At 38.9% G+C, this 26,884-nt stretch overlaps 1 protein-coding gene across 1 annotated transcript; it reads right to left on the bottom strand.

The window, feature by feature from the left end:
• Pttg1ip2 (PTTG1IP family member 2) lies at nt 1-22,681 on the bottom strand. The gene is made up of 5 exons (XM_060374234.1): nt 22,531-22,681; nt 14,519-14,565; nt 5,618-5,711; nt 4,281-4,378; nt 1-90 (listed from the first exon to the last, which is right to left on the bottom strand). Exons 1-5 carry the CDS (start codon nt 22,679-22,681, stop codon nt 1-3), a joined length of 480 nt encoding a protein of 159 aa, XP_060230217.1.
• Between the last annotated feature and the right edge of the window lie 4,203 nt (nt 22,682-26,884).

The raw sequence follows: 26,884 nt of genomic DNA, 5'->3' as shown, positions 1-26,884 counted from the left end.
CTAGGGGTGCCTACAAATGGGACGAGAGCACTTGCCAGGAGCATTCCAGTTGTATCCAGGAATTTGTTGATTTCTTGCATAATAAAAGGTCTGCCGCCTGTTCAAAATGAGGTGAATTTAGAGTAAGTTTAAGAATGGTTATAGCTGAAATTATCTTAATTCACTATATACAGCATAGTTACATAATATCTTAGCATCTTTGCTTTATTAATTTGAATTCATTTATCTACTCATCAGGAGAATTAGTACATTTTAATAAGAAAAGTACAAGTGAATTAAATGGAATGCCATCTAAAATTCCATTAACAAGAAAACATAAATAAAATTAACAATAAAACAATAAATAAAAATTGCTGCTTTGCTCATCTCTGTCCCACATAAAGGCAAAGTATTGGTCTTTCATTATTATATCTCTAGAGACAGAGACATGTAGTACATAACAAATAATAATAGATGCATTCAAGAAAACATCAAATATATCAAATATCTATATTTTATTAATATTTAAACTTTAAAGTGTTTTAATTTTATATGCTATCAAAATTATATCAAATGAAATAACAAACATTTTAAAAATAAAGACAGATGTTCCTACAAGAATTTCTTTTCAGTGCTGTGTCTTGAACCCCTGGACCTATGCATGCTAGGCAAGTGCTTTACTACTGAGCCACATCTTCATTGATGTACTAGAACCCAAGGAGGATGGTTGGATGAACAAGAATACCGCCTTGGTATTCTTGTGCCCACTCAATTAATGAAGGCATAGAATGTCTATAAAAGAAATGTAAAATGAAGACAGATAACTAAGTTAAACCAGAATGAAGTTCAATTGTTAGAGCATACTCAGTTTTTTAAACTGTCAATAAAAGAAGCTTCAGCAATGAGCTTTTGCTAAGGCCTCTACTCTAATGGGTGGCATTTGCTATTTTGTTTATAAGCACTGAACTGTACTTAAAGAAAATACAAAAGAATAGCCCCTTGCCACATGTGCTGTGCCCCATTAGCTCTCTTGTCTTACTTGTTCTGTTGTTTGAGAGGAAGGGAATATGGACATCTTACTCTGTCTTGTACTGCTGTGCTAATAAGGAAAGGCATAAACCCTTGATACCAGAAAAATATAATTTTCTAGACAAAATAGAGGTACTAAACAAGCAAACTGTATTTTGACCAACTTTTTTTTTTTTAAATAAAACACTTTACATGCAGGTAAGCCTACCTGTGTGAGTCTATTTATATTTGGTTCTACTTTTCTTATCTAGGGGTCCTTCTTATAAAAGCATACAATCTGACAAAGGAAACACTGTGGTGACTGGAGAAATGACGCAGCGGTTAAGAGCATGGGCTGCTCTTCCAGAGGACCCTGGTTCAATTCCCAGCACCCACATGGCAGCTCACAAATGTCTGATCTGTAACTCAAATTCCAGTGGATCTGATTCCCTCATATATATATATATATATATATATATATGTCAAATGTATATAAAAATAAATAAATTTTAAAAAAGAAACACTGTGGTAGGCTATAAAAGAGTGGAAAAAAGACAAACTGGTAAGCAACTATGAACTATGAATAGTTTTCAAACTCTACAAAGCCTGTTTAGAAAGAGAAACTCTACTCTCCAGGAAAGGAAACAAAAGGAAAAAGAAAAACTCTAAAGAGAGGAAGACAGGAAATCACAATATTCTTTTACTTTAGTTATGAAATATTTTGTGAATTAAAGTAGGATGTTGGTAGAGAAGGATGATGGAGACCTATGGAATGTGTGGAAGAATGGGGTCGGAGGGGAAGCAGCAGAGTAAATGAAAGAGAGGAAGATGGTGACGGGGGAGTAAGAACAAAATATAATAACATATACTTATAAAATATTTTAATTAAATTATCACTGTGTATGCCAACTTAATTAAAAATTCAGAATAGGATGTCAAGAGAGTTTCAGAAAAATGACTGCAGGAAAATATTTTATCAAATATAAAGATAAATGATTAAAATGATTAGAATAAAGATACATTTTTTTTTGGTTTCTTGAGACAGAGTCTCTCTATGCAGTCCTGGCTATCCTGGAACTTGTTCTGTAGATCAGGCTAGCCTCAAACACACAGAGATCCACCTGCACCTCCCAAGTGCTGGGATCAAAGGTAAATGCTACCATGCCTGGCTACATGTTCTAATAACAAGAAATAATGAAGTTATTTTAAAAATCCAAGGGGAAAAAGTAAAACTCCTGGAAATGTGAGGGAAGACCAAGAAAGATACAGTGTATATATGAAGCAAGTTAATAATGGTGTGATTTCAAGAAATGTGTGTAAAGAAAGAGAATTCCATAGACTTGGACACTGATAATTCTCCTTCAAGAAATGTGGATGAGTGGCGTAGAATTATATTTTCTACTTCCACCTTGAGTTTTTATATAATATTCATACACTCATATATTTTATCCTCTTGAATAGTTAAAGATTTCAGATTTAAATTACGAGCATTCTGAGACGTAATTATAGACATAAAATAGAAACTAACTACTACATAAAGTCAAACGAATGAGAAAGCTTACAGAAGGAAGTATCTAAAGGGAAGAGAGGAGAAATGAGAAGTATAGGGAATAAAAAACAAATTTAAGATTAGGTCTCACTATGTATACGAGACTGGACTGAAATTCAGATTTGTCCCTGCTTCTGTTGCTGAGTGCTAAGATTAAAGGAAAGCAGACTGCTCCTGGCAATCAAATTTCTTATATTAAATAATAAGAGAAAGACTCAGATTTAAAAACAGGATCAAAAGGACTAAGCACATTCCAAAAGATAAGGAATTTATAAATTTTAAAAACCTGAAGGTTACTAATAAAACATATGAAAAGTAGTTAAAAATCTCAAAAGAACATACACCAAGATTTTAAGTATAGCACAAAACAGAATTTTTAGGCTTCCTGATAGGGGCTAAGAGTAATACGTGAAGTCAGTGTGGCGTGAGGTGTTCGGTCATCTAGTCGGTCTATTTGGAGATGCTCAGCAGAGCCACAAACAGCCACACTGAAGGATGGCTTGGCTTCAGCAAAGGACATGCTATTGATGAAGGTGGGGTAGGAAAAGCGGTTATTCTTTCTTTTCAGCTCATAATGTTGTATGTACCTTTCAACGTTTCCTCACCACGTGGACACAGTATTTTCTTTTTTTTTTTTTTTCCAAAATGATTTTGTATTGATTACTTAGGATTTTCACTTCATGCCCCCCAATCCCATTTCCCAGTCCTCCCAGGTCCACTTCCCAACCCTTGTGACCCTTCCCCCACCCGCTAAAAAAAAAAGAAAACAACAACAACAAAAACACAAGTCAAATTTGTGTTGCCCATATACTCACTGGAGCTTGGTCAAACTCCCAGTGGCCATTCCCTTAGGAAACTGAGTCCTTCCCCGCCTGCACCCTACCAGAAGCCATCGGTTGTGGAGAGCTGCACTCGGCACCCTTACTGCATCTTTTTCAATTTAGTGAGTTTTCATGGGGTTACTTACAGGAATATTGGAGCAGAAAGGACTCCGTGACAGCTGCTTCCCCACATGCCCACCCCAGCGTGGGTGATAAGTCACAAAAGCTACATCCCTGGAGCACATCGCGCAGCCTGCAGGCAGCTCAACAAGCCTGGCCAGTGCCCAAGCAGCTCTGCTGATCTAGGCAGTTCGGTTTGCCTCTGCTTCTTTCCAGCTGTTTGGTTGTTTGTGCTTCCTCCAGGCTGCATGCTCTCTGTCTCTGTCTCTGTCTCTGTCTCTGTCTCTGTCTCTGTCTCTGTCTCTCTCTCTCTCTCTGACTTTCTTCTAAGCAGCTCAGTGCATCTTCTTTGCAGTTTGTCTTCTCTGAGGAAGACTTAGCAGTCTTTGCTACTTGGATTCTCTTGGGGATGGAGGCACTGAGTGGATCTGCCCAGTCTCTGGGACATCCTGAATCTGTTTAGACTTACAGGATTACTTAATCAGTTTACTTCTTTTCTTAAGAAGCTTCCTTACAGGATGGAGTGTTTCATCTTCCCTTAGGGCAGTGTCTCCCAACACTCCTAATGCTGTGACCCTTTAATACAGTTCCTCATGTTGCCTTACCACCATTTTTAAAAGTTCTCTTGAATGACTTCCTGTCTAGGCTGTTACTTTGGAGTGTGGGGGTGGGGTGAGGTATGGTGGTGGTAGGGTTATCCCTGAAGCCTTCTATGTCCCTCTTAGACACTTCCTGTTAGTTATCTTAGTATTGTTTTTCAATGCTATCATCCCAAAGTGAATGCTAAGGAAGAATAAAATGACGTACTCCTGCATGTAAAAGTAATAGGCGAGGCAATACCACAAGAATCCTACTGCTAATATTGCAACCAGGATCAGCATGACGACTCCAAACATATCCACTGAAATTAATGAAAAGACACATATTTTAATAGCAGGTTAAAATTTTTCTTCTGTTTTTAATTTTTCTAGTATCATGCAATCTGGATTCTTGGATATACATTCACAAATCATTGTTGGAAATGAGGCTATCAAAATATGTACCCCATGCTCCAATCAGACTACCACTAATTCAACAATCCCTGCTGTGAAATTCATTTGGATTGTAGAAGCGGTAAACAAAATATTGCATCATTTCCCCCTTTATTTTGCCTTCTATTTCATTTCTGGTACTTTCTCAGCAGGTGAGACTGATGTCTCAGGCTGCAGTTTCCATAAAGGTGCATGTGGACAAAGTGGGGCGATTTGTTGTCTGAGTGACAGCCTTTCATTATCAGAGACAGCCCACACTTACTGGGAAAGCAAATCTCTAAGTCTGGTGAACCTTCTCTTCCTTCAGACTATATAAGTCATTAGCCTAGTGTATGGGCAAGTGAACTAGAGGGGAATACTTGAAATGAAAGGTCAGAGTTTCTGTTCATACTGAACGAAAAGTGCTTCAGGTACAAATACAGATGATGTAAACAGACCTATAGAAGCAAACAGATTTAGGGCAAAATTATATATGTTCACTCCAATTAAGACAACTGGGACTTATTCTCATAAAAGCAAGCTTTACTTGGAAAATCACCTGTTTTGGCTTTTTGGGAAATTTCATTGAAAAATATTAGCACAATTTTTTGCTTTGTTACCTATTTTAGAACATGCCCAAATTTGACATTATAAATATAACAATTCTTTTTGTTAAATGATATTTGAGGAGTCACCATTCTTAATGGTAACTCTCAATATAGACTACATTAGCTGAGGAAATATGTTACAGTAACACCACTGGGCTCAGTGCAACTGCATTCCAGTACTAGCATGTATACACACACACACACACACACACACACAGACATGCACTCTGTTAGAGTTCCCACAACATCAGAACACAGACATCCCTTAACTAGGTTATGACTATTATATAACAGAGATTTTTACAAATAAACCTAAACTATCAAGTATCAACTTAAATCAACACTACCTGGAACAATTTATGAGCTTATTAGGTCAGAGGACAACACTGAAGAACAGCCCTGGGCTAGAGAATTTTACTAAAGCAAATCTAGTCGTTTAAAATCTTTTAAATGTAGCAAATTTCTACTATGTGAAAGCCAATTGAAATGAAGTCACAAAAAATTTAAATGATGAGAACTCACCTCTACAGTTTGCCCAAAATATAGAATTGAATTTACAGTCAGAATATGGAAAACAGTACTTTTTGCAAACACTTTCTTCTCGGCACCAAATACACTGTATGTGGAAGATAAAAATAAAACCAGTGTAACAGCAAAGTTTTAGAACTGGTGCAATATGTAGTCGGTAAATACCAGCCATTCTCAACACAGGTTTGGTTATAGTAGAAGCCACTGGTGGCCTGTGAAGAGCCTTTTTACCTGACCGGTGTTCTCAAACCACAGCAGCAGTGAATATTGGCTGCCAAAGGCTCACAAATTCTCTCTGGGAAAGTTTACCCTTAGGGGACCACCTTGCCCTCAAAGTTCCTATCCTTATGGGCCAGTAACTGACTAATACGGAGATCCAAACAGTGACGCATTGAGCATCTTTGCTTGTAGTAAAAGGATGGCTCTGTTATGTGATCCCCACCCCCCACAGGGTGAACTATCAGTCAGGGAAAATGTAGATGGTGACACCTCATTCTTTCCTGGTTCTTGTCCCTTATCTTCTTGGAATCCATTTTCTCCATGGGGTATTTGCTACAGCTGAGTCTCACAGATGCCCCCCACACTGCAATCCTTTCCCAGATGCTGCATCTGGAGAATTCAACCCAACATGTATGTCAGGAAGTAGTGTTGAGAACCGCATGAGGCAGTATAAAGTCCCTTTTCTGTAGCATCTGCTGTCTCTTGTGGGGGAGTCTTTCTCTGTGACATATTGTATTGGTGGTGCTGTCAATCAGCCTATGGCCGTTCCCTACACCTTCTGCTCACTGATGGTCAGACAATCACATTGAAAAATGAAGGCTGAATTCAAAGCCCTTGTCCACGTGAGGTACAATAGCACAATCAGAAAAATTGCTATTTGAGGAAAAGACCAGAACCTGGAAGAAGACAAAAATGTGGAGGGTGGAGCTACAGAGATTGTTCAGCCATCAAGAGGTCTTGCAACTTTTTCCTGAGATCTGGACTTCAGTTCCCAGTATCAAACCAGATGGCTTACACCACCTGTAACTGCAGCAGGAGGCGTGGCTAACTCCCTCTTCTGGCTTATGAGGGCTCTAGGAGAGCATGTGTATGCGTACTTACATACAAGCTAATACTCAAACACATAAAATAAAATAAAGCTTTTTAAAAAGTGCTTAGCATGTGACAGGCAGTGTTCTAAGTCTTTCATATGCATCAATTCATTTCATTGTCATGACAATTCTGTAAACCAGCCACTATATACGTGAGAACAATAAGGCACAAAACTAGCTAATCACTAGATGATCACACAGCTGGTAAAGATGGCAGCCAGCTGTGAACTTGTAAGCCATCATGGGGGACTGATTCTAGATACATTTTACATCACTTCTTGCTGCAGAATCCCAAAGCTAGCAGAGATAATGATTCACTCAGAGGAAAGAGTCACCTTAGGCACCACCTGAGAACATGAGGTGTTTCACGGACCAGCTTTTGTTCCATGTTTGCCAAGATCAAAGTTCAAGTCGAGCTGGTAAAGCAAATCTAAGACTGACGCCACTTAGGTCAGTGGATCTTAGGCTACGGCTTAAAGACTGGAACTGCAAAGGAAAGGTCTAGACTCAAAGATAAGAACCAATAGCTAGCCTTAGCTATTACTCAAAACTCCTAAGAGTCAAGCTCATGGCATATAACAGAGCTTAAGAGAGAGAAATTGACAGAATAAATGTGACCCTAGCAGAGACGAACTTGTAAGTCAAGTGCTAAGCTGAGTGACTGTACCCAGTAGCCATGGGGGTCCATAGGTGAACTCCCAAGGTAGCTCACTGCTCAAATGAGACATTCTCTCTTATGCTTCTCTCTCTCTCTCTCTCTCTCTCTCTCTCTCTCTCTCTCTCTCTCTGAAAAATGGAGATCTTTTGGAAGCCTAGCCTGGGTACCCAGATAATTTGCCGCTAAAAAACTCACTTTTTTTGGCATGTGATACTCAAGATGAGAATATAGCATAGATTTGGTTTGCACCACCACTAACCATTATCTTCTTTTCTGAATAGGAGTTTTGTCTTCACTATTGTTATCTTCATTTGTGTGTGAGTGTTGGTTAGTGGGTTCTAGGGAGTTGCTTTTATTGATTCTGTAGTGACTTGATGGAGCATGATACATGAGGAGCCATATCCAACGAGGATTTGTTTGAGACCCTAGAGCTGGGAGCAAAGCTCAGTGACTGTGAGCAAATGTAATTTTTAGCATTATTTTGCATTGGGGCACTTTTGATGGCAAGAATGAATAATAACCGATATGAAGATATGTTCCTCTGTTATAAACTGTTCTTTGTTGCTTTAGAATAAATAATAGAAATAATTTAGTACAAATATGTACTTCCATCTGGAAAATTACACATCAAAAAAGACAAGTTTTTGCTTGAAATAGAAAAATCACACCAAAATGTTTGAAGAATTTTTGTAAGCAAAGGAAAGATAAAGCTTTTATTTATTTTTTATTTATTTATTTATTTTTTGCTATTTATAGTCTCTAAAGACTAGAAAGAATGACACACTGATCCTTAACTTCAGCATAACTAAGGTCCCCTCTTCAGAGTTATAGACATTTGAAGAGATCAGCTAGCAGTGAGTCTGTCCTTTGGTTGTTTAGAGAATACCCATGTTCTATAGGAGAGGTCAATAAACAAGGCGCCAGGGACTAGGAGATGAAAGGAAGAAGAAAAATGGGAGTGTGACATCCTTTGAGATTCAGCTGAGCATGAAGCCATGCCCACCCAATTTTGGGAAGGAGTGAATTCTCACTTTTATTAAATTAGTTTGAGTTTCTATCACTTACCACTAAAAAAAGATATGAGACCTTAACTACTGTAACTATGTCTAAAAAGTCTTCAAAGCACAGAACTTCATATTCATTGCCTAGAGGAACGGCGTGTATTGAGCATCCCTAAATTGGTAATGTATAATTTAAGACAAATTACGTGGATTTTCCTTATAGCTAAGGAGGGTGAACCATGTAACTATGAGAGCTTCACAGTCTCAATCTCTTAAGTATGTGACAATTGAGAATCCAGCTAAAGGATTTAGGGTGACATTTACTACTGCTCCAGAAGAACACTGGAATCTTCATTTTGGAGTAGAAACCTGTCTTCATAACTTTGTGTTATTTTTTATATGGAAATGTCATTGAAATGAAAACATACAGGAAAGGGAAAGGTACTTAATTGTGACTAGTAGGTTGTTAACATTGTACTTAAAAGGGGCTGGTGCTATGCTACCAAACAAATAGAAAATGAGTGTTAGGATACAGGGAACGAAAGAAGATTTACAAGGCAGATGCTAGATGCAGCAGACACTACACAAAAGAACAAAGCATCGCTTCTCCTTCCTGGAAGAGGAGCAATGTTTAGATACAAACAACTTTACAATTTGTTTATCTCTGAATCCATTTTCCATTCATCTCTGAATGGATGATATCATCATTTCAAAATGATCAATATTTAAAATGTGGTCAATAACATGAGAAAGTGCTCACTTCTGTTCAGGATGTCTGGATTTTTTAGTCACCATGGGGAAAGTAACATAGGTCTCAAAAAACAAGTGCATAGAGAGGAGGAAAGAAATGCAGGAGACACAGCAGAACACTAAGACAAACACCATGGTAGGAAAATGAAAATAGGTCCTGATGGATTTTGTAACACCATTCAGAAAGAGAAATGTCTCTTGGATTGTGATGGGTTGTGACTCAGACTAAAGAGTTCATATATTGTATTTTATTTAACAATAGAGACTGAAGTGGATTATATGGAATTCAAAGGTGACTTGATTTTAAAAACCTAATTATAATGAATAAGGCATGAGAAGAGACTGAAGAGATGGGGTGTGGGGATGGTGGGGACAGCGTAGCAGTATAAGAAGTCTAAGATTACTTCACTTGAAAGAAAATGAGTGGACAGATGTTTTATGGAAGGCAGAGGAGCCAAAGAGTTTTAAAATTAGAATTTTTGAGAAATGATGCCAGGAATAAATAAGGAAGTAAAATTAAAAAAAAAAACTTCTTTAAGGAAAGCAAAATGATAAATTTAGTTAGTGATATTGTAGGTTTGAGATGATTAAAACAAATACTAAGAAGGAAATGTCAATCAAGCAACAACTGTTAGCAATCTGGTAGGTGTAAGCCATGACTGCAGGTAAGAGAGCACAGGATGAACAGGCAGAATTAAAGTGTTCTTGCAGTAGATGGTAATAAACATAGAGACCCACAACTGGACAGTGTGCAGAAAGTGGGAAACTTCAAGTGCTCAGTTCTGAATGGGATGTACTTATCATATCTCTCCCTTTAAGGCTCAGGGGTTTATGAAAAAGAAGAAGCAGAAAGATTGTAAGGTCTGGAGGTGTTAGATGACTTCAAAGAAAGTGCTTTCCAGATGCAACAAGCCTGATATACATACGAACTCAGAGACTGACAGTCTGAACATGGCCTACCACAGGTTCAAACCAGACAAAATTCCAGCACAAAAGAAGAAGTAAGCACAAAGTCCCACCCTTAATCAAGAAGCCATTTGCAATTGACATATGCTGAGAGAGAGAGAAAAATCAGGTTTCTTCAGTGAAGTATATTCTTCAATGATTATATCAACCATATTCAAAGATCAGGCCTCATAGGCTCAGTTAGCCAACAGAAAATGTCCTCCATATTTTATTATTGTTCTTTTAGGCTTTTGTTTTTGTTTTTAATGTCTGCTCTTTGTTTGTTTTGAGTTTCTGTTGTTGTTGTTTTTTGATCTTTTAAGAGAGAAAGAATATTAAGTTGGGTGGGAAGGGAAAAGGATCTGTAGAGTTGAGGGAGGAAAAATAATATGATCAAAATATGTTATATGAAAAATATTTCAATGAAAACTAATTTAAAAATACTTTATGTCATAAAAACAAAGACAAATCTATTAATTTTAAAAATGGCTTAATTTAGGAATATGAAATGAGGAATTGGTAAGGGAAGTGAGTCAGAGAAGAGGCCCTGAAGAAGGGCAAGATCACCAAAGAAAGAGCCAGCGTCCTGATGGATGACTGGCTGGCTTGAAAGGTCATGGCATTTGATTATGGAGAGGCTTTTGTAACCTTCAAATCAGTTTGCTAAAGATGACATGTCACTGTGTGACAGTAGTAAAAAATGTACATTACCTACTAGAAAGAAACGAAAAGGTTTTAGTTTTTTTCTCCATTTTATCTGAACTACAAAGGAGGAAAGCGATGTGGAGAAACAGACCATAGCTCTAAGAGGTCAAAGAAATGACGACAGCTCTGAGTCCTTAAAGGTTTTAAAAATTGCACTGATTTCATTATCATGTATATATGCCCATAAGGAAGCACACCACAGTGTGCATGTGGAGGTCAGAGGACAGCTTACAGGAACCAGTTCTCTCCTTCCAAACACCAGTTCATCCTTGGTTGAGTTCAAAGGGAATTCAGATATTATTGGATGCTTTAGGAATTGCTACTTCTAAACCTGGTGTTTTGGGTGAGAGGTGATTAAAACAAACAAACAAAAATAACAACAACAACAAAAACACTGTGAGTGAAAGTCACTGTCCTTCTGGTTTCTGTGAGGACAGAGCATCTTTTTCCAGTATAAAATATTCTAATTCCACATTGACTATGCATAGTTAACTTTTCACTAATTCCTATGAGATACTGGGAATAGTTTTTGTATTTTCCTCTAACATCTCCAGATATGCCATTATGGTTTTACATGCGGAAATGTTTTAAGAAAAAAAATCCCCAACTTTATACAATAGAGAGTATATTGAATGTAATTTAAGCTCCTTCTAATAGCTCCAGAGTTAATTTAATAGTTATTGAATACTTTCCATTCGGTAACTACTAAATGTGTGCTGGGAAATGTGTGAGGGGTATTGACACAAGGGTGAATAAAACACCTAGTTTGTCCATGGGGAACTGAGAACAAAGGAAGTATGACATTAAAAAAATGCATATTGTATGACAGAAAATATAAAGATGTATAGGTGTAAGTCCAAAAGCAGTATGGCAGAACAGCAGGAGGCATTAACCCTTTAAGGAAAAATGATAAAAATATGTAACTCTGGATAAAAATGGCAGCCACTCTTTAATTTGATGAGTAAAGTTAGTATCCAAAGCCTCTGTTTTTAATCTACAAAAATGAAAGACAAAGTTACCTATTGCAATTGAAGGGGTGTGGGATAATATTGGTTACACGGTTCTTGAATTACTATGGCCATTAAGAAATGTTACTAACCAAAAGAACAAATAATAGATAGTATTTGGGATCAGGTAAGCCTTGCAAATTTTAAGTCTTTAACTATACTAATGAGAGCTTTGATGTGATGTGCTTGTGGAGTAATCAGATAATAGTGCATAGCACTGGAAGTACAGAAAGATAAGAGGATCAATTACAGATGGTCAATGTAAACAGCATCAAACATGAGGGCAAGTGTGTTAATATAGTTACAATTTTTGCAGCCCCCAGGCATATATCTGGATACAGGTAAAGAGAACATCATTGTAGAGGAATTTTAATCCAGCAACCTGGCTGCTCTGGCAAGGGATCACATCCAAAGACCTTCTAGGTCTGTGTGATCCAGACGGAATGACAGACCTTTAATCACTCTAGCTGGCATACAGGCACACCCTTAGTTCACAACTTTAATTCCAAACAATGAAGATAAAGTTAGTTTGTAGAAGGAACCACTCTTGTTTGAAAGTGACATCTTATTGAGGGGAAGGCAAAGTGACGAATCAGAGAAAGATTTGACAGAATGAGTCAGAGATAGGATACACCGAACTCTCATGAGAACAGGCAGGAAATAGAAGCTACTTAAGAGTAGTGCAGTAGAGTTGAGACAGCACAGTGGGGTGCAGCGGAGAGGGAAGAGAAAACAAGTAGAGGAGAGAGTAAACAACAGAGTACAGAAGCGGGAGTAGACAACGAGTTCAGTAGAGAGGACAGTGCAGTAGAGCTGAGCTCTGTACAGGCAGTGTAGGTGTGTTCAGTTGAGTTCATGCAGTTTGGTGCTGTTCGCTTCAGGAGTTCAGATGCTGAGCAATTCAGAAAGAGCCAAGAGAAGCCCACTTACATCTCAGCTTGGAGAGGGGTTTGAGCCAAGGCACCTGGGTTGAACCAGACTGCGAGAGTTCAGAAAGAACCAGAAAAGGACCAGTATTCAGCAGTAGGCCTTTGAGATGATGATTACACCAGGCAAATGAAAGATACTTTTACAGATCATTTACTGCTAACATCTTCAAAGGCCAGACCACAGTATTATCAGCCTTCTAATGAGTCTTCATTGAGAAAAATTGCTGCCAACAATCCCTACAGACTCTGAGCAGTCCCTTATGTCTAGTTACAAGCTTATAAGAACGAGAGAGGGCGGAAAAACTGACAACAATCTATTCTGTAACAAATAGATTGCAATGAAAGAAAAAGGAAGAAGAGAAAGAATATAGAGTGAAAGAGACTTAAGGCATATATTGATCAAATACAGAGTGTGAATCTGATTTAGACAAACACAGATATGAAACAAATAAACTGGATAATTCGTTAATTTTTAGATGTGATTGCCGATTGCAGTCTTCATTTATTGAAGACATAAAGGATCAAATATTTACAGATAAAATATGATATCCATATAATTATTGATTTCAAAATAAACTAATTGCAAAGAGAGGACATTCATGAGATAAAGCTAGCCAAAATGATCCTTCATGGTATAAAGCTTTATTATACTATCTCGTGTATTATCTTTTAAAGATGGGGTTTGTTTTAGTTGCCTAGACTTTCCTTCAACTCCTGAGCTCAAAGGATCCTCCCACCTCAGCTTCCTAAATAGAACAAGCAAGGAGCTCATGCTATCATCCCCAGGTATGTTTCCTCTACTTTCATATGTTTGAAATTTTACATTGAAAACAACAACAAAAGGTGAGAGAACACATTCAGGTGAATAGTCCCTGGAATTTACAAGAAGAATGGGAACCCATCAGGGCCAAGTACCTGAAGGAAGACTAAAGTGACTGAAGGACTGGGTGGAAGGGCAGGTAGATTGTCTTATTTTGTTGAAGCATAAGAATAGGTAAAATGTCAGAAAAAAGGAAGCAATAAGCACCATGAGAGGTTCAGGGCTCAGAGCAAGCTGTGTTATCCACAAGCCAGAAGTTCATTCAAACAGGAAGTAACCTAGAAGAGAAGAGGCAGGCGATACCTGTCCAGACGGCTGTGACAGTTACCATTACCAGATTGTGTCCCTTTGTTGCCAGCCATTTGCACTTGTCTTTGATGTGGTCAGTTCTCCAGGAGAAGTTATAAAAACCATGGTTTTATAAGCGTTGCTGTAAAGCTGTCTACAAATTGGTACTATTTGCTTCATCACTGTTTGTTTGGATTTATTTTGGTTTGGTTTGGTTTTGTATATTTGTTTGTTGCTTCCTCAAACTTGGAAGTGAAAAAAAAAAAAAACAAGAGACATTTAATCATCAGAGAAGAGGACCTTAGTTATACTGATGTTAAGGATCAGTGTGCCATTCTTTCTAGTCTTAAATAGCAAAATAAATAAATAAATAATTCCCATATTTCAAAAGCTACATCTTTCCTTTGCTTACAAAAATTCTTCCAACTTTTTGGTATGATTTTCTTTTTTAAGCAAAAACTTGTCTGTTTTGATGTGTAATTTTCCAGATAAAGTACATTTGTACTAAATTATTTCCATAATTTATTCTAAACCAACAAAGAACAATTTACTGCAGAGGAACATATACTCTTAGCTGTTATTATTCATTCTTGCTATAAAAAGTATAAAAACAAAAGTTGGTATATTTTTCAGATGACAACTGTAAATGCGTGAGTTTATAACATTTCCAGGACAATTTCTTCATAAGAAAATTAACTTACTCTCTTATCTTTGGTACACAATGGACAAGTTTGCTTTTGAGCACATTCTACAAGAAAAAAAAAGCATACAAATTAAAACCAAAGGAAATTCATTTTTCAGTTTTATATGAAAGTACATTTAATTTAGTCATTCTTGTTTCAAGCTATATTCATCCATATTCAAACATTTTGCTTTTTTTATTTTCATACACCTAGATACTTTCCCCATTTGGTAGTTTAAATAAGAACAGCTCCCATACACTCATGTATTTAAATGCTTTGTCCCTAGCTAGTGGAACTGTTTTGGGAAGAATTAGAAGGGGTGGCCTTGCTGGAGTATGTGTGGCCTTATTGAAGGAAGTGTGCCACTGGGAGTGGGCTTTGAGGTTTAAAAGCCCACACCAGGACCAGTCTCTCTCTCTGCCTCCTGCTTCTGGGTCAAATGTAAGCTTTTAGGTACTGCTCCAGTGCCATGCCTGCTTACCTTATGCCATGGTTCCCATCATGATGGTCATAGACTTAGCCTCTGAAATTGTAAGCATGTCCCTCAACTAAACGCTTTTTTTATAAGTTGTCTTGGTCATGTTGTCTCTTCAAAGCAATAGAAAAGCAAGACACAAAACCAGTACAATTTAATCCCTATCTCATTTCCTCTAATGTTTGGAAAAAAACAAAACAAAAACAGGAGATAGCATCATCCAACATTGATTAGCCAACTTCTAAAAAAACAACTTCCTACTAAGCAAGAGAGAGGACCCTAACAAAAATGTCCAATCCCCATCCGGAAAGGCAAAGAGGATGGACATCAGAAGAAGAAGAAAACAGGAAACAACCTAGGAACCTACCACAGAGGGCCTCTGAAAGCCTCTGCCCTTCAGACTATCAAAGCAGATGCTGAGCCTGATGGGCAACTGTTGGGCAGAGTGAATGGAATTTTAGGTAAGAACTGGGAAATAGTAAGAGCTGGAGAGGACAGGGTCTCCACAAGGAGAGCAACAGAACAAGAAAATTTGAACACAGGGAACTTCCCAGAGACTCATACTCCAACCAAGGACTATTCATGGAGATAACCCAGAACCCCTGCACAGATGTAGCCCAGGGCAGTTCAGAGTCCAATTGGGTTACATAGTAATGTGAAGAGGGACTGCCTCTGACATAATCTGATTGGCCTGCTCTTTGATCACTTCCCCCTGGGGGGGAGCAGCCTTACCAGGCCATAGTAGAGGACAATGCAGCCACTTTTGATGTGAACTGATAGACTAAGATCAGAAAGGAGAGGAGAACCTCCCCTATCAGTGGACTTGGGGAGTAGCATGCAAGCAGAGGGAGGAGGGAGGGTGGGATTGGGAGGGGAGGAGGGAGGGGCTTATGGGGGGATGCAGAATGAATAAAGTGTAATTGATGAAAAATTAAAAAAAAAGGGAAAAAATAATTTAAGAACCTTAAATGACTTTCAAAAGTGGAGGAAAACATGGAGTTAGTCAATTGGCATGGAGCACATCTCGCCCCTGGGGGCAATGGTCTCCTGAACCTACTCAGACCTCGGACACCACCACTGCTAGTTCTAGAACTGATGTAGGATGTTCCAACGAGGGGGTTAAGGCTTCTCATAATATTTCCTATAAGCCCACACCTGTTTGTTTATATCCCCCATTTTTATTCATTATTAGCCAGATAGAGCCAAGTAATTGTGGTAATGATACTTGCTTTTTTGCCCAATGCTGGAATGCTAGTAAATTTAGGTATGCCCTGGTTACTCGCATGCCTCGCTGGGTACCTGTGCCCGTTGATGCCCCTCACACTATGACTCTCTTCAGACAGAAAAGGGATCTACAGCCACTACAGCCACCATTGTTACTGCCATCTCATTGGCGACTGTTGGAGCTACCACCGGGGCATTAGCCATGAGTCATACTGGGCAGACTGCTCAGACCCTGAATAATCATTTAGCCAATGTAGCTCATGCCTTAGTTGTACAAAAAGGAATTAATGCTCAACTAAAAGGAAGCTTGATGGTGTTCAATCAGAGGATTGACCTCGTGCAGGAGCAAATTGATACCCTATGGCAAATCGCTCAACTTGGCTGTCAATGAAAGTATGCTGGACTTTGAGTCACTAGCATATAACATGAGAATTTTTCCTGTGCTGCAAATCTGTCTAAACAATTATCAAGCTATATTTTAGGTAATTGGACTGGAGAATTCGATACTACGATGGAGCAGTGGCCATTGTCACAGTAAATTCTACCAGAGTGGATGCAGGACTAGCCACAGGATTATCATCATGGATTGCTGCAGCTATGAATCATCTGAAGGAATGGGCGGGCATGGGAGCGTTAGCAGGCCTTCTGCTGTTGGTCTGCTTGGTTTGCCTGTGGTATATATGCAAGATTAGAGTCTCACAACAGTGTGATGCAGCCATGATCATTCAGGCCTTTACAGCCATTGAAGCAGGACAGTCTCCCCAAGCATGGTTGGATACCATAAAAAGCTAAAATGATACGCTCAGGATGCGAGGCTAAGCACTGCACTCAGGGTCAGCCGCTTTCAACCCAGAGAAGAGCATGTCTGATTGCATGCAGGTTGATGCCCCAGGTCCCGCCTCTGAGAAAAAGGTATCAGACGGGTCTGATGCTCTTTGGGTGGATGACACCTAAATGAACATCGGTACAAAGTCCCAATTTATTTCTAATATCAGAGATCAGACCTCTACTCTTGCCTGATGCGTCTAAAACAAAAAGGGGGAACTGTAGAGAGCTGCGGAATGCTATGCCTTAAAGATGGAACTGGTTTCCGCCTTCCACCTTCCCGATGGTGAGTGCTCTCTGTCACGAACAATTCCACATTTGGCTAAGGCTGAGGATCTGGCTTGCTTCCATGTATGTGGACCTATCTGCATTGCCCACGTGGCATGCTGGGGTTGGCTACCCAGAGGCTATTTAAGCTGTGGGCTGGCTTTCCCCAGGGTCAGATGATTGTTCAAGGTTCCTGAATAAACTGCATTGAAAAAAAAAAAAAAACAACTTCCTAAAGACAATCAAAATAATCACATTGTCAGTGTTACTGTGCATTTAATACTTTAAAAGTAATTTAATAGTTCCCTTGTTGTCAGAACAGTTTTGCAAACACATTCCTGGCTAATTAATTAATCCTTTAACTACTTAAAAAAAAACAGCAATTTTCCATTCTGTTTTGCCACAAAACTTAAAAAAAAAAAACTTGTCTCAGATGAAGACTTTTTTTTAATTTTTGTAAAAAAAAATAATATCACTTACATTCGAAAATTGTAGAATAAAAAACTGTGAGTTCAAATTCAAAACCTCATTTTTATGGTTTATTTTATTACTCTGATGTCTTCTGAAAAAAAAAAACAGCTTATATCTGATACTCTTGTTTTGTGATACAGAAAGAATAAAGTCATTCTGCCTATAATTTTGTGGCAGAATTCACAGGCTCTGTAGGAATATTTAACTTCAGATTGGATGCAGATCCCACCTGGCTAGGAAAAAACTTATAGTCTAGTTTTCAAATTAAATTCTATTAACCATTAGTTCCTTTCCTACACTCTGGGAATGATAAAATTCCTGCAGGAACATTAAGACAATGAAAGAGCAAAGTAAATAGAAAAGATTCTACAGCTTCAAGAATGCCCAAGATGCTGCTCCAGCCTTATTTAGGAAAAATAGCCGTGGCCACCATTATCCCAAGTCCAATTGCTTATTAAGCTTGTTTTGCTAACCAATGTCATACTGTAGAATAATTTCAGATTTCAGGAACACTGTGCAGATAATATAATAGTTCCTATGTATTCTGTAGCCATTTTCTCCATTGCTAACACCTCATACTACAGATCACACAAAGAAAGTAGGCCCAGCAAATTGGGCTCAATAAGTAAAGGCACATGCCTTGTAAGCCTTAAGTCCTGAGTTCAAGGCCACACAAATGTGGCATGGGAGAGTTGACTGCACAGAGTTGTTCTCAACTTGCACATGTGTACTGACATGGATAGCCCTGCAGATACACATCATACACAAAACAAGAATAAATATGTAAACTTCAAAATCTAGGGAACCAACATTCATGTATTGCTTTGAAATAAACTCCAGATTTCCTCAGGATTTGGCTAGTTTTTTTTACACTGATATCTGTGCTCCAAGGTTGTGTGGGATTCCATATTGCCCTTAGTCATTTTGTGTCTTTAATCTACAACAGGCCTTAATGTCTCCTTGTTTGTCATGACCTTGGTGTTGTTTTTGATGAGTGCTGATTTTATGGGGCACCACTAAATTTGTATTCGTAGTTGTGTATGTGAGAAAGAAAGACAGAGAGAGAGACACAGGGGTAGAGAGGGAGGAAGGGGGGAGGGAGTGAGAGAGGGAGGGTAGAGAGGAGTTCATAGTCACATACCCATGTGTGAATCTCAGAAGACAGCCTACAGTGTTGGTCTTCATCTTATACCTTGTTTTGAGGAAAATCTTTACCACTGCATGGGCTTACAGAAACTAACTTCCATCTGTCTTCCATCTTGACACAGATACAGATGTATGTTACCACACCTGGCCTCATTTGGGTTCTGGGGATGTGGTCCTAGCCCTCATGTTTATGGGATTACAGATGTATGCTACCACACAGGCATAGAAATATATAATTTATATATTTTTTTATATTTATTTCCTCTGTCTCCTTCCATGAAACTACATTTTTCATGACTTCTAGAGTAACAGTCTCTCCTGGATTTGGTGGAATATTGCTGGTCATTCTCTCAGGTCCTGGCCCAGTTTTCATCTATCCTAAAATATCCATAATGTTGCTGATATAGCAAATATCATCTTTTTCTATGAGGGATACGATTACAAATGTGTAGAGACACCTGGTTCCAAATTTTCTGTCTAACTAATCATCAATATAGATAGATAGATAGATAGATAGATAGATAGATAGATAGATAGATAGATAGATAGATATACCAAATCAAAAATTCCTTTTACTATCATTGCAACAAATAAATATTCAACAAATAAGGTTACTTAGTGAAGAATTTTTTTTAAAGAACAGCTAAGAGAAAAGATAAACAAGATTCTATTTACTAAATTTCTAGCTACTAAGAATGTGAAACTCTGATATCCTCACTTAAAAGTTAAGGGGCCACTCCTAGACATACAGTTCACTGCTGCAGCTACTCTGAAACATGTGAGCATCTAGTATGTTTATGAGCTACAGCAGCTGTCACAATGTTGATAGGTGAACATTGTCTGTCTTCTATCATCTGTTGACACCTTCTCAGAATATATAAAGACTTTTCCCACCCAGACTTAAAGTACTTAAAGAGTTACTCTTTATAATAATTTCCCCTACCCTCTCTCCTGAGATCTTGAAGATAAGGCTGCTTAGACTTGTGAACTACTAAGACTTAAAATTTTTCTCTAAGACAAAAAAAAAAAAGGTTATACTTTCAACCTCATGTTTTTCTTTTAATATATTTCAAGATTGAATTCCTTTGTAGAAATCTTTTGTGTTTTCCTCACTAGTATTTTGTTTTGTTTTAAATAACAACATGAGGGAATCTGCTCTTAAACTCAGAAGCCAAAATGAAATCAACTATACTATAACACCTGATGGCTCCACATGCTAACAGCAGCCCAAGGAACTTGCCAAATGTTCATAGAAATAGTTTTGTGTTTTTTAGGGCATAGCAGTTCCAGATAAGGTTCTTTGGGATACAGGAATTCCAGCCAACTCCTACTACAGGTATACAGAGCAATTTTGAGAGGGTGCTCTTGAACCAGGCTGCCTCTACATTAGGTTTAAAAGTCATCTTATAGTAAAGATAAACTGAGTTTCTCCATGATTATGATTAAATCTCTCCATCTCGAGGGTTGAGCTATGCCCCCTGTAACCTTAACTACAAATAATTCTGTTCTGCCTGTTCCAGGAAATGGCAGCCATGCCTTTCTTTCAAAAGGTTATTATGACCCCCTGTTGTTATGACTACCTTGTTATGCCCACCTTGCAACCATGTCATTGTTTAAGGAGGTTGTTATGACTAACTTGTTATGCTTATGTTCTGCTTCTATAACCCTGCCTGTTCCCTGTCAAATCCCCCATTTGGAACCACTCTTCTACCCCTGAGCTATAAAACCCTTGTTTTCTTCATATCCAATGCTGACCCCTTGAACCTTAGGGGGAGGCAGCCCATGTACACAAATGAAAAGGTTTGCTTTATTTGTTTGCTTTAATTAACTTGGCTGTGATAAGTTAGGTCAGTCCCCACATTTTTGGGATTAACAGTTATGGCCCTCATAGGCAGGCACAATGTATAATATATAGAAGTACTTATATAAGGCAAGTCATTATTTTTCAGCTCCCCAAAAAGACTTTTGAGGCCACAGCTCTCAGGGATGATTTGAAGCAGGCAAATTGGGCAGTGAGATTCAGAAGGCCTTTGCAAAGGTTGCAAAAATTAGTATATGAAAAGAACAAATTGGCAAAAATGAAGGCCAGAACAGCCACCCTCTAATTCTTCCCCTTCCCCTCTTCCCAGAGACCAAGGTCAACTAGATTGGCACAGGTGGAGAGGCACTCTAGAGGTTCTAGGTCTCTACATAGTAAAGCACAGTCCCCTGGATGGGGATTGAAGAAGCTATTGAGACATGAAGCACATGAAGCTGTGCAGAGAATGAAACAGAAGAGCATTTGTAGAAAACTTCATGCTATGCAGATGACGCCCAAAGCATGTGCTAGTTAATGTAAACAACTCAACTCTTTGGGGCTTAAAGTTCATCTTTTAATAAACTGTCCTTGCTTCAGTTGGAAAAAAATTCTCTCTACCCTAATATTGTATTTGCTCTATTGTTTTCTCATTTAAATGTGTAATTGTCCTATACTTTTTCTTAACATAGCTGTTACTGTTTCAATTTAAAATATATATGTTAGATAAATAAAATTTGTACTGCATATAAATATAAAATACCACCAGCTACTCTACTTGATTTTTAACCTGAAATCTCTCTTATTTAATATTAATATTGCTACACTTGCCTCCCTCGGCAGCATTTGCAAAGAATTTTTTGTTCAAGAAAAATTTTATTCATGCTTAGAAAGAAAAGAACAAAACAAAACAAACCCCAAGGCAGGCAAGGTGTAAGCCTCAGTAGCTGTTCAAAGAACAGCAATGGAGGAAAGAAGGAAAAAAGCCATGCTGTTTGAGCCAGCATGGAGGTCAAGATATATGGCTGGCAAACAGCATCATGTGGGAATAAGGGAGGGATTTAGAGAAAGAGTAAGGGGCCCAAAATGTTGGAGAAGCCCAAAGTGTTAGGGAAAGCATTCATAGAAAGAAAGAGAAGAAAGAGAAAAAGTTAGATAAGTGGTCAGGCTTCAACTTTATGTTCCAAGCTGGGTGAGCTCCTGCGGGAGGGGCAGCTACTCTGGAAAAACAAAACACATCATCTCAGGAAGGAGCTAAGCATCTGTCTCTCTAGCTTGGTTTTTCCTAGGGATAGCCCTTTAGCCTGGTGCTTGACCCCTCAAGTGTAGAGCTAGGTCTCCACCGGAGCCAGAAATGTCAGTCTCTCTACCAGAATGAGTTTCATCTTGACCCTGCTTTATTATCTTTCCCACTTCTCCAACATGTCTCCCTCTGAAGAGGTAAGCCTAAAATCATTTGAGAAACAGATCAGATGTGAGAAGCCCCCAGACACTGATGCTATCTCTGGCCTCTCGCAATGAAGGGGTGCCAAGAAAGAGAAACGGGGCACTTTTCTTTGGAGTCTTTTTATACTAAGCCAGTTTCTCCCTCCGGTCCTCATCTATCCAATTTATGTAGTGGAAAGAAAAGTAGCTCAATTCTGACTGGATTTCCCCAAAACACCAGGAACCTTTAAAAGTCTTCCCACCAACTGCCAAAGAGCGAGTTTTGAAATGGACAATTAAGCCAACCAGGATGCCTCAACCAAAAAGCCAGTGTGTGTGTGTCGGGGGTGGGGTGGGGGTGTCACTGCCATAGTAGCCTGCCTAGTGTCACAAGTCACTCACCCCTGTCAACGTATCTTGCTTCTAGTTTCCATTTCCCGTGAGAGTGGGTTTTAGAAAACTTATGGTCGGAGAAGCTGGTAATTAGCTGGATGAGAGCCAGGGAGAGGAACACCGGCAGGAGGATCTGGCTCCACCCCCTCAGCCAGCACATGGCTCCTCTCGCCCTGCCCTCTGGGCTCTGGACTAAGATAGGATGATCCTGCGCAGGGACCCGCCCAGCCCTGGGCCCTGGGCCCTCCTCTTCTGACCCTTGCATGCCAGCACAATTAGCAGAATCTTAGAATGTTCCGGCTAGAACGAGAACTTTGAGACTTGCGCGTTCTTGTCTCAAGACTGAACGCCACATGCAGTTGGTCCACTGGATTCGATCAAGGTCTCTTCTCCGCACCCAAAGCCTAATGTTTTTTTGTTTTATTTTATTTTTTTTCTGCTATGCTATTGATTTTTGATGAAAGGACTAAGTTCTAATTCCCAGTGTCCACAGTATATAAAATAATTGGCCTTTCCGGAGAGCATGCCTCAAATGGAAATAAATCTTCACTCTCAGCCCCTCGCTCGGGATGATACACAGGATGCATCAAAACTCACTGAAAACTCCCAGTCCTGCCCTTGAATTGGCTGGGACAGTTGGTGTACTTTAAGGCAATTGCTCAACGTATGGTGTGTTTTAGGTAACAAAAAACAGATGAACCTCTTATTTTCACAATCATTTATCTAGCAGTTATAATACATAACGGCAAGGATATAAACTTTCCTTTTCGTGTAAATCTATGTTTAAAAAATCAACTTTCAGAAATGTGATCGTTGTATACAACGGACATGGCAAAAAATTGGACACGTAGGTCCAAGAACAGCAGAAATTGGAACACTACCGGCTCCGTGTTTGTAGCTGGATGGGAGAGTGATGGAAATGTGCCCTTAGGCAAAGAGCACTTTGTTTTGTTTTTAAAAATGGATGATGGAGTGGTTTCCTATATCCCTGGCATATTGATCTGTCTTGTGACTTGTTAATGAAGTCTCTAATACCATAATACATAAGGAGGAAAGGCATGACCCAGAGTTCAGGTTCCCTTTCCATGTCTGTTAGGCACACAGCAAACAGAGGACTACATGCTGTAGCATGAAATGTGCTTTTACATACAAGGGAAGCACAAAATCAAAACAGAAAAATAAGCAGGAATACAAGCTGAATATATATATTTTTTTTTCAGTAAATGTGATGCTTGCTACCCATTAGCTCTTATGACATAACTCTTGACATAGAAGCGAAGCATGAAATATTAGACCTGAGAATAAAGGCGTAGAATTCTTCCTGGCCTGGTGGGGCGGGGGGTGATCTAAGTGTATCCAACCCAAGACACTCTTAGAGTTTTTACAGAAGGCTGGAGCAAGGATGCATGTTTCCATTGGTTTCAGACTTGGAAGGGTTTGGTCTCCGTGGCTGCTAACAGCCGTCTTGGTATAGAGTATGGCTGTGAATGTCCATATCAAAGCACAAGTTCCTGATGACCTCAGCTGTTGTGGCTCAGACTCCTCTACCATATCCATCCCAATGCTATGCTTCCTACAGATAGTTCAGTCAAGACTAAACATGGTAGAGATGCTAATATGAAATGCCTTCAATGGGAGATTTCGGCTTACAGACTCTGCATAAATCTATTTGAAACTTCCTTGGAACTGTGAGGTGTTCTGAACCACTGCCAATCAACACTGCTCTTTTCTCCCCCTCACAGGTGTTAAAACTGTGTGCACGTTGGAAGGCTCTTTTGCCTTTTGTAGCTTTCCTCCTTTTACCTTTCCCAACATTGCCCTAATGAATAGCTTGCCTATAGAATCCTACTTCAGCAGATGATTCTTGAAGGATCTAAACTAACACAAACACCTGGAAGAGTCCTGGGAAATGGTGTTGTGTTAACCAACATTGTTTAGCCTCACGCTGAAGTCTGTTTAGCTGGTAACTGTAGTCTGCTAGGGGGTACAACAAAGAGAGCACCACAGGTTGCTTAACTTGAACACAGAATTTGTTATGGTCCTGGAGGTCTAAGATGAAGGCACTGGCAAGGTTGGCCTTTCCTGAGGCTTCTCTAAGATATGCGAGCACAACTTCTGTGTTCTCATATCTCACGTATGCTTTCCTCTGCACACACAAACCCCTGGCAGCTTCTCTTCCCATAAGGACAGAAGGAATCATAGCGTAGAATCCTACTTCTATGTCCTCATTTAACCTTCATTAGTGCTTCAAATTCCCTGTGTAAAAACTGTCATACTGACTTCAAAACATGAATACAGAGATATTGTAGTGTGAGACATATATGTATATGATACACATATAGAAATAATATGCCATGTTATGGCAAACCATAAAAGTTTGCCACACTTTGAAGAATTACTCTGTTATTATTCAGATTAATGTTTTGTTCAATGTATTCTTTGTCTTTCAAAATTAGTCCTGGTTCCCTCCCTGCAAAATCATTCTTCATCTATGTACAAATCCTACTTCCTCTTCTCTTCCCTGCTTCTCAAGTAACCTCTGTTCTTGCCTCAGTCGTAAGCAAATGTGCGCCCATTAAAATAGTTTCCAAGTACTTTCCTAGATTTTTTTTTTCATTCATCAGGTACAGAGTTAATATTTAAAACATCCTCAAAAGATAAAAATAGCCAACAAACTAAAGGAATCCTGTCCATAAATGTCCAAATGTGACTACCAGCGCCATCTGTTGGTAGCAGCAATCATGGAATGATTTTAGTTTAAATAGTTTTGCTCTGATCCATGGCTAGGTGTGGTGAAAGGGTAAAGGTGAGGTAACATCTGTGCTACTCTTTGATGCTCCTTACCCCTCTGCGTCAGCGAGCGGCCAAGTCGGAGAGTTCACTAAAATACTTAAGTGAGGAGACGAAATACAGAGGCATGGCTGGAGTTACAGGAACAAGGACAGTGGGGAAGAGTGAAGGCAAGGTGCTAGCAGACACCATTAGCAGGGACTACAGGGAGGCGGGATCAAAGACAACTGCCATTCTGCTGCATGAGAGCTGTGATCTTAGGGATGCACAGATTGGTAGGGGAAAGTCATATCACAATTTCTCTGTCTGGCTCCTCCCATTATCTTTCCAAAGCCAGAGGGCCACAGAAACTCCGGCAACAACACCTGTGAAGGGTAAGGCATGGCAGAGAGGAATGGAAGATGGATTTGGAGCGTTACCGAGTGATTTGCCAGCATAACCAGAGCCATCCCCTCCTACAGACACATAAAAATCACCTTATATTATTCATATTTGCTTTGTATGCTTGATACCAATATGAACCTAAGATTAAGTTATCAAATGTCTCCTCTGTGATGGTAATACTCCTGTACCCAATTATAGAGGAACTCATAAGTATTTTTAAATAAATACATAAGAGAATGAGTGCATTCTCATATGAGTCTATCTCCAGTTTAACATCTTGCTGGAAGGAAAGAGTTAATATAACTCTTATATAACTCTTATATATTCTATGATATGTCTTAATGCTCAGTGAATTTCTATCCCAAGTTGGACATGTCAATATTCCAAGTTTAAACAATGCATATTTCAACAAAGGAAACAAGTTCCTGGTTCCTAGTTGCCAGTTTTTTGATGAGCAAAGTTGAATACCATTTTCTATGACTCCTTCCTCCACAGTTCGGCTTTTAAACATAAAAATATATAGCATATTTTAAAAATACCCTACGATATTTATCTCTAATGCATACAAAGACTTTAGATGAAAGGGAAGGGTCACATTTATCTCTGAAGGCAACACCAAGATCAACTCCAAATGCATTCAAAATGTAGCCTGACAGCTGAACTTTTAAATAAATAGCTTGTCGAAGGCCAGCAGATAAACAGTACCCCATCTGCTACAGGTTATCAGTGAACATTGTTATAGCCAATAGTACCTACATCTCTTCTCCTAAAGACAGAAAAATTATGCTTATGGTGACTCAGGTCCTTCCCTTCACTCTGACCATTGAAAAAATACCATAGAAGGAGTCTGATCAGACATTTAAGACAGACAAGTGTCCTCCTCAGGGCTGTCTAATTACCATGTCCATGTTGACAGAATGACAGGGTCACATCAATATTTTAGTAGCACTATTAATCTCCAAACCTTGGAGCAGTTAGTTCTCCAAATGTCTCAGTCCTTGTACCTTCCTAATAATGGTGGGGGAAGCATAATGGAAACTGTTGGTATTCTGTTGTTACAGAAAAGGGAATGTTTATAATCTGCAACCATTTCTGAGGGCACATACATAGCATGAAAAGACATTTCAATGGAAAACACACACATTCCGGTTAGTGTTGCTAAGTGCACTATTCAGCAAATGTTCCACAA

The sequence above is a fragment of the Meriones unguiculatus genome, chromosome 21, assembly GCF_030254825.1.
Source record: "Meriones unguiculatus strain TT.TT164.6M chromosome 21, Bangor_MerUng_6.1, whole genome shotgun sequence".
Lineage (NCBI taxonomy): Eukaryota > Metazoa > Chordata > Mammalia > Rodentia > Muridae > Meriones > Meriones unguiculatus.
This window is presented reverse-complemented; position numbering and strand designations above follow the sequence as displayed.

Bases quoted from the DNA above. Each gene is read 5' to 3' on its own strand.
- Pttg1ip2 (XM_060374234.1), bottom strand. From the start codon at position 22,681: ATGTGCTGGCTGAGGGGGTGGAGCCAGATCCTCCTGCCGGTGTTCCTC. The intron at 5,712-14,518 runs GTAAGTTAATTT...TTCCACATACAG, and splicing joins TGTGTACCAAAGATAAGAGA to TGTATTTGGTGCCGAGAAGA. The intron at 4,379-5,617 runs GTGAGTTCTCAT...CATTAATTTCAG, and splicing joins ATTTTGGGCAAACTGTAGAG to TGGATATGTTTGGAGTCGTC.